Source organism: Dipodomys ordii, unplaced genomic scaffold (genome assembly GCF_000151885.1).
Source record: "Dipodomys ordii isolate 6190 unplaced genomic scaffold, Dord_2.0 Scaffold282, whole genome shotgun sequence".
Classification (NCBI taxonomy): domain Eukaryota; kingdom Metazoa; phylum Chordata; class Mammalia; order Rodentia; family Heteromyidae; genus Dipodomys; species Dipodomys ordii.
The window spans coordinates 414,283-422,473 of NW_012267498.1; the positions used below are offsets into that span (position 1 = coordinate 414,283).

Below are 8,191 nucleotides of genomic sequence, written 5' to 3' on the forward strand. Positions count from 1 at the left end.
AAAAACAATAACAAGGGCTGGGAAGGTGGCTCAGTGGTAGATCGCTTGCCTTGCATGCCTGAGGCCCTGGGTTCTATTCCTCAGCACCACAGAAGCAAAAAGGAAAAAGCCGGAAGTGGTGCTGTGGCTCAAGTGGTAGAGCACTAGCCTTGAGCTGAAGAGCTGAGGGACAACGCCCAGGCCCAGAGTTCAGGCCCCACGACTAGACCAAAAAAGAAAAAAAAAAATCCAAACTGAAACTACTTCTTAGGTATTAGCACTACCAAAGACAGGTGTCTGAAGGACAGCTCCCAAATTTATGTATTCATTTCCTCTTGTACGGAAAGCCAGTTACTTGATATCTTAAATCGTAATTTCTGTCATATGTTAGCACTCTCCTCCCTAAATGTGTTAAAAATCATGATCCCTGACCTAAAACTTTAGGGTATGAAATAAAAGTATATTTAGACCAAAATCAGTTTGGGTTATATAAAACCACAAATGTCTGCTCATTCACGGGTTCTTTCCTCGCGAGGTAGGTGGCTACATGTATTGATTGCTGGCCCACGTAGGCCGCATGAGGTGTTGAAGTGCTGCCCAGTGTGTTACCCAGTTCATCCCCACGCAGCCGTGGTGCAGGGCGGTCCCAGGGGACCGGGGCCTGATGGCCACAGCTGGTTGCACAGCAGAGCTGTGGCTCAGGTCCAGATCCGTCTGCATCCATGCCTGTGCTTTGGCCCTGGCCTCCATGGTCAGCCTTCCTTCAAGATTACCTTTAACAGAACTCAAGAGTCAGGTCTGGGGTTGCTTTGCTCCTGGTAAAGGCTCCAGGAAGCCAGCTTGCTCCAGGCTTCAGGCAGCCTCTCTGCTGTGAGGGCTGCCCTGCTGAGACTGGCTGTGACCCAGGTGGTGGTCCCTGGCCGAGAGCTGCTGTGTGTCCGCATGAAGGCACCAGGTCCTTCACTCCAGACATGACTGCTAGAATAATCTGTCCTTCTGTCTTTCTCAGCAGATGTAAAAATTGTGATCAAAACGGAAGTGCAGGAGGAGGAGGTGATAGCCACCCCGGTACACCCCACAGACCTGGAGGCTCACGGAGCTCTGTTTGCACCAGGCCAAGCTGCAAGGTTTTTCCCTAGTCCCATCCAGGAAGGAGCCTGGGAGAGCCAGGGCAGCGCTTTCCCTGGCCAGGACCCTGTGCTGGGGCTGCGGGAGCCTTCCCGGCCCGAGAGGGACATGGGTGAGCTCAGCCCTGCGGTGGCCCAGGAGGAGGCGCCCGCCGGGGACTGGCTCTTCGGGGGAGTCCGGTGGGGCTGGAATTTCCGGTGTAAGCCTCCAGTGGGCCTGAACCCCAGGACTGGGCCTGAGGGACTCCCTTTCTCCTCCGACAACGGAGAGGTCATCTTGGACCCCAGCCAGATTCCAAGACCCTTCAACGAGCCCTGTAAATACCCAGGCCGGACAAAAGGCTTTGGCCACAAGCCAGGGCAGAAGAAGCACCCGCCCGCCCCCCCGGGGGGCCGGCCCTTCACCTGTGCCACCTGCGGGAAGAGCTTCCAGCTGCAGGTGAGCCTGAGCGCGCACCAGCGCAGCTGCGGACTGCCCGATGGGGCGGGCACGGCCTCCAGCACCACGGGCAGTGGCGGGCGGGACAGCAACGCCCTGCGGTGCGGGGAGTGTGGCCGCTGCTTCACGCGCCCTGCGCACCTCATCCGCCACCGCATGCTGCACACGGGTGAGCGGCCCTTCCCCTGCACCGAGTGCGAGAAGCGCTTCACCGAGCGCTCCAAGCTCATCGACCACTACCGGACGCACACGGGTGTGCGACCCTTCACCTGCACCGTGTGTGGCAAGAGCTTCATCCGCAAGGACCACCTCCGCAAGCACCAGCGCAACCACCCGGCCATCGCCAAGGCGCCAGCCCACGGCCAGCCGCTCCCGCCGCTGCCCCCGCTGCCCGCGGCCCCACCCGACCCCTTCAAGAGCCCCGCCGCCAAAGGACCCCTGGCCTCCACGGACCTAGTGGCCGACTGGACTTGCGGCCTGGGTGTCCTGGGGCCCGCCGACGCTGGGGACCTGTGAGACGCCCCGGCCCACCCAGGGCCCCCGCGGGCTGCAGATGTACAAAGCCCCGTTTGCAGAAATCAGGACAGCGCCAATGCAGAGAGCTCAATGGGGAACTCGCAGAGAACCAAATTTCCATGATGCTGAACTGATCACTGGAAACGAGAAACTGCCCGACAAGGGAGCTCCCACCTCTGAACACCGTAGGAAACTGGTTGGGGAACTGAACACCTTAGTAGCATTTGAAGCAACCTAATTGCAAACTGGTTTTTGTTCTTTTCTTTTTAATTCTTGAAGAAAAAGCTGGAACCCGGTAGCAGGCCTTTTGGAATTTCGTAGTGTACTTTTGGTTTTCAGAAGTGTGTGTCCTCTGTGCCCCGAGCACTGGAAGCTTGGTCAGTGGGGACAGGGCGAGGGCTCTGGATACCCCCACTGACCCCCAGCCCCCGGGTCCTTGGACCAGGCCATCCAGCTCTGCTCAGGCCACCAGTATGGGGCTGGGGCTTTGGACAGTAAGGGGGCCGGATGAGAAGCCCAGGCTCCACTCAGCAGGAATGACCCCTAGGGGCAGCCAGTGCATCTTCCAGCCTAACTTCTGGAAAGTCCCCCCAAAATACTGGCCTGACTTTCCCTAGTGCAGGCCATCTGTGGTATCTGTCCAGGGCAACACAGCCATTCTCCATTGTGTGGCTCCTGGGCTCAGCCAAGGAGAGTCAGGTGGAGCTGCGGCGCTAGGTCTGAAGGGTGAGGAATTCAAGGCTGGGTGTTGAACCCCTGTCCATCTGGTCCCCCAGAGCCAGAGATGAGGCAGCAGTCATCCTCCTCAGGCCGCTTCCTGTACCCCCCAGTGCTTCCGTTTGCTGACCTTTATGTGGTGTTTTCATTTTCACAATGCTTCCATGCCACATCTCATTTGAGCATTCCCGTGGCTTTCAGAAGAGCAGCAAGACGGGTATTTCTTTTTTGGAGATGAGGAAATAAAGGGCTCAGAGCCCCGCTTGGCTTCACGGCGTGTGCCAGCGGCTGGAGCGAGCTGTGCTCCTTGGAATCTGTTAGGTAAGAGACGACTTCAGGCTTTGTCCTGTTACCAGTGTGCCCCACACTGGCAAGTCAGATCCTCAGGCCTCATGGACTCGTGGCTCAGCAGCTCCCTGGGTGCCCACTTGAGTCCTCCTGGTTGTAAGTGTTTAGGGGCATGTACTGCCCTGCCCTCGGGGCACTCAGAAGGCAGTCTAGGAGGCTGGTTCACAGCCACCCCCAGTACCTCCAAGGTGGAATTACCATCAGCCCAGGTTTCAGGTCCCGTCCCGTCCCCGCCCCGCCACACACACATCCATTCCCATTTGTTGGAGCAGGCACTGGTCCTCTTGCCCAAACGGGTAACTAGTCCACCTGCAGAGGGCAAGACCACGATGCCCATTCACTCAGCTCCTCCTGCGTACTTTTGTTAGGAATAGACTAGTTAAGACAATTGTTTCTATGTACTGTATATTTTGTACCTGTTTACACTTCTAATATTGATATAACTGATATTTTCAAAAACAAATGAGCAGAAAACATCCTGTTAAAATAAAACCTAACCAGCACCAAGGCAGTTTGGCGGATTGTGTTCTTGGACCTGCACCATGATCACTGGTGCTGCCACCACATCCCCCAGGCCCCCGGGGAGTCGGTCTTCAGTCCCACCTGCCCTCCGTCACCTTAGTCCCAGAGAGGTGACCCTGTCCTTGAGCAAAAGTGTCCAGGAAAATGAGTCCAAGGAAGAAAATTGACATTTGGAAGACAAAACATCAAATCCCTTCGCATCAAAATATAAGCACGGTTTGTGTAATTTAGTTTAATTTGAGATGATAGGTATAAAGCTAGGAAAGTCTGAGAAACTTCAGGTTGTCAAGCCACATCTCTTGGCTGGGCAGGAGGCCATGCCTCTACTTACCTTACTCAAGTCCTGGGGGCTTAGGCCAGGCCCACACTCCTACCCAACAGAGTTAACTACTGCCAACATTTTATCTCTTTTGTTCTACTTCATTTAGGTCGTAGGTTTGGGGGTGGGGGGAGTGTTTGGAGGGAGTGCTGTACTGGAGCTTGGCCTCCTTTCGCCCAGCTTTTTGCTCATAGCTGGCCCTTTACCACTTGAGCCAAGCTTCTAGTTCCAGCTTTTTGGTGGTTGATTGGGAATAAGAGTTTTGTGGACTTTCATGCCAAGGCTGGCTTCAAACCACCACCCTCAGATCTCAGCCTCCTGAGTAGCTGGGATTACAGGTGTAAGGCACTGGCAGTGTGCTTGGTCATAGCGTTTTGATTTAGCTTGGTTTTGGTCATAGTTTTTGTGGCTTTTTTTAAAAATAAAAATGCACCCCTTCATTTTTTCTATGGAAGTCAATGATGTGGGGTGCAAAGAATGGACAGCAGCACTTAACCAGGCCACGACGGAGAATCAGGACAGTGTCACAATCCCTCTTGCCAACGTGACCCCACCTGCACTTCTAGCCATATTCCCCATAGGAGACTTAGAAGCCAGTGACTTGGCTCACAGTGGCCTTCCCCCACTACCTCCGCACACTGTGTGCCGGAATCTGAATGTCCAGCCAGAACCCCTGGCCTCACTGAGTAGGAGACAGAACATGGGGGAAGTGGGGTGAGGCTGGGGGTTGAGGTCAGCGGCTGCCACCAGCCCCACACACTTCTGGGGCCCAAGCATGGCTGTTCTTCCTGGGCTTGTCCTGTGCTGCTGCCATCAACTAATCACACGCTTAGACTTAAGCTGAGGCAAAGGGTCTGCAGTTAGTTCAGTCTTCTGGAGCTCTAGTCAAGGTGTAAGAGAGTGCCTTCCGGTGGGGGCTCCAGGAGCACCCATCTCCACCCGCCGCCGGCCGCCCTCCTTGCTGGTGGAGCTTTCCTCCTAAGGGGTCAGGGTGACCTCTGCTATTCTTGTCACGTTTTTTTCCCCTGACTTTGCCTTTCTTGCCTCCTTTTCTAACTGGGAAACCTCATCACTGTTGCTCCCTGTTTAAAAACCTATACAAGGACTCCTCTGTTGGTTAAGATCTAAACTTGAGCAGAGCGCCCCCCGGAGGAGAGCACCCCACTTGCCTCTCATTGGCCAGAGTAACAAGCGCCACGGGCCACGCTGTCCGCGTCTTCACACATACCTTTCCCGCTGCAGCTGTGTCTGCTCTCCTCAGGCCCATGACACCTGGCACGTTCTGCATGCCCCTCAGGTGTTGGCTCGAAGTACAACCCAGCCTTCCTTTATCTCTGCAGGGAGAAGCGGCACCTCCCTGGTTCTGCACAGACCCCTGCTCAGACCTCCATCTGTCATCCTAGCCCACCCTTCCTTCCTTTGCATGTATCTGAAAGCTGTCTAACAGCAAGGCACTGGGTTTATATATCATGAGGAGGCCTGGATTCCTTGATAGCCAGCTAAAAAAATGAGTCCTGGATTTTGGTATCATCAAGTTTCTTTTAACCTAGAGTATAATTTAATACATGATTATTGAAATCTTTCAACAGCAAATAAATATACACATGTGAATGATTTGGGGTTGTCGGGCTCATACCTGTAATCCTACACAGGAGTCTTGAGATTTGAGGAATGGCGGTTCAAAGCCAGCCCATGCAGGGAAGTCCGTGAGACTCATCTCCAATTAACCACCAGAAAGCTGGAAGGGGCAATGTGGCTCAAGTGGTAAAGTGCTCGCCTTGAGCTGAAGAGCTGAGGGACAGCGCCCAGGCCCAGAGTTCAGGCCCACAGCCAACAAAAAAAAAAAAAAAAAAGATTTGGAGTCAAAAAGTAATAACTGCAAATGTTGTGAATGTTATGATCCAAACACATTGCTGATAGAAACATCAGGAAATTCTGGATTAGATTAAAAAACATACCTTTATACTCAAAACTCAGATAAAAAGAAACAAGGAAAAGCCTACCTTCCCAAAACAAAGACAAAACTGCACCCCCAAGTTGTAAGCAGGAGTCACTGCTGCCTGTACCTGAAATGGAATAAGAGGAGGAGCTGGCTAGGGATCTAGGATGTAAAAACTGGCGCTCTACAGAAGGCATGGTCAGCAAATGCGTAGTTCAGAAGCAAACACCCCAGCACCAGGGCTGGGAAGGTGGCTCAGTGGTAGAGTGCTTGCCTTGCATGCCTGAGGCCCTGGGTTCGATTCCTCAGCACCACATAAGCAAAAAGAAAAAAGCCGGAAGTGGTGCTGTGGCTCAAATGGTAGAGTGCTAGCCTTGAGCTGAAGAGCTGAGGGACAGCACCCAGGCCCAGAGTTCAGGCCCCACAACCGGAACCAAAAAAAAAAAAACACCCCAGCACCAGAACGTGATAGGAAGTTGGGTGCCCTGTGAAGCAAATGCTGAATCTACAAAATAAAAGTACAGCCAAGTGTAAGAAACAGCCTGGCCCAGGAGGCTCATGCCCACAATACTAGCTACTCAGGAGCCTCAGATCTGGAGGGTCACAGTTTACAGCCAACCCAGGAAGAAAAGTTTAGATACCATTTCCAATTAAACAGCAAAATGCCATACTGAAAGTGTGGCTGAAGTGGTGGAGTGCCAGGCATGAGCAAAAAAACAACAGCCAAGCAAAAGTGCAAAGAGTGCACATGTGCGTGCACGCGCGCGCGCACACACACACACACACACACACCACTTCAAGAAATTGGTTGTAGAAATAATTGCTAGAGAAGACCAAATAAGAGAAGGCAGGACTTCGTAGGCTGTTACTAAGGCCAGAGGCAGGTCCAATACCTGTGAAAGCAGAAGTGAGGAAGGAAGACTGGAAAAGAGGGACAGCAGTGCTGGCCGTGTGTTGGCCTGACAAAGATGTTGAGGCAGACTGCCCACTGGAGGGTCTCATGTTAGGCAGCCCCGTGCCCCACTACCCAGTCCAAGACTGCAAACTGGAGCAGTGTCCAAGAGTGTTCACTGCTGGAGCTCTGGTGACCTGCAGTCCTACAACTACATGGCCTATAACTCGGCCTGGGTGCTATTCCTGAGCTTTTATCACTCAAGGCTAGCACTCTGACACTTCGAGCCACAGAGCTACTTTCGAGTTATTTTGCTCATTAATTTGAGAGTCTCACAGAGTTTCATGCCCAGGCTGGCTTTGAACTGTGATCCTTCGACCTCAGCCTCCTGAGTAGCTAGGATTGTAGGTATGAGCCACTGACACCCAGCACAAGTTATTTTTGTTTTGTGAGCTGGTACTGGGTTTGAACTCAGGGCCTACGTGCTGTCCCTTAGCTTTTTCACTTGAAGCTGGTGCTCTACCACTTGAGCCATAGCTCCACTTTGCCTTTTTGCTGGTTAACTGACGATAAGTCTCACAGACCTTTTTTTCCAGTCTGGCTTTAAATTTCAATCCTCTCAGGTCTGAGTAGCTAGGATTACAGGCATAAGCCACCAGCACTTTGACTGAGGCCAGGTTTTTGAAGTGAGAAGCAAATGGTAGAAAAACATAGCTGCTCCAGATGACAAAAGCTGTGTATCCCAGGCTGGGCACTGGGTGATAGCCCTGAGCAGGGAAGTATCTTCCTGGAGAATCCGAAACCACAGTTAAGACTTCATGCAAGTTCAGAGTTCAAATTTACACTATCCAACAGGCTGCTAAACTGACCTAAGAATTGAAAGAAGTCCAGTGATAGCACTTGAGGTTTCTGGCTGAAGCAAGTTTAAAAAGAGGAGCGACCATCCACAATCCAGGCTGCAAGCCCTGCTAATAACAATTCACAATCACACGCCACAAAACCACAAGGTAACAACCCCCCATTACAGAGAACACAAATGACAGGATTAAGAGTCCAAGAACTCAAACTCATACAGATACTCCCACAGAGAATCTCACATTCTCTGTGTATGTCTTCATTGTATCAAACTAAGAGGGCAAAAAGTGGAAGAATCAGAATGGGAAAAAGTTTAGTCAACAGGAATCATTAAACCTTAAGAAAAATCAAGTTAATCTAAAAAGAAAGTATCATTCGAGAAAAACAAATGGAATTTCTAGAAATATACATACAGTTGCCTAGCATCTTGCTAAGAATGAGAGATGGAGTCCCACAGACTTTCCTGCTCAGATTGGTTTTGGTTTTGGTTTTTTTGTGGGGGGAGGGGGGTCTGGTCATGGGGCCTGAACTCTGGGCC

General features: G+C 52.1%; 1 protein-coding gene across 1 annotated transcript in view; it reads left to right on the forward strand.

The window, feature by feature from the left end:
• The window catches only part of Znf746 (zinc finger protein 746), a 21,854-nt gene extending 18,217 nt beyond the window's left edge, over window positions 1-3,637 (forward strand). Inside the window, exon 6 of the mRNA XM_013036385.1 lies at window positions 992-3,637. Coding sequence (XP_012891839.1) covers window positions 992-2,061 — 1,070 coding nt within the window. The 3' untranslated portion in view covers window positions 2,062-3,637. The remainder of the gene's footprint in view (window positions 1-991) is intronic.
• Window positions 3,638-8,191: the final 4,554 nt, after the last annotated feature.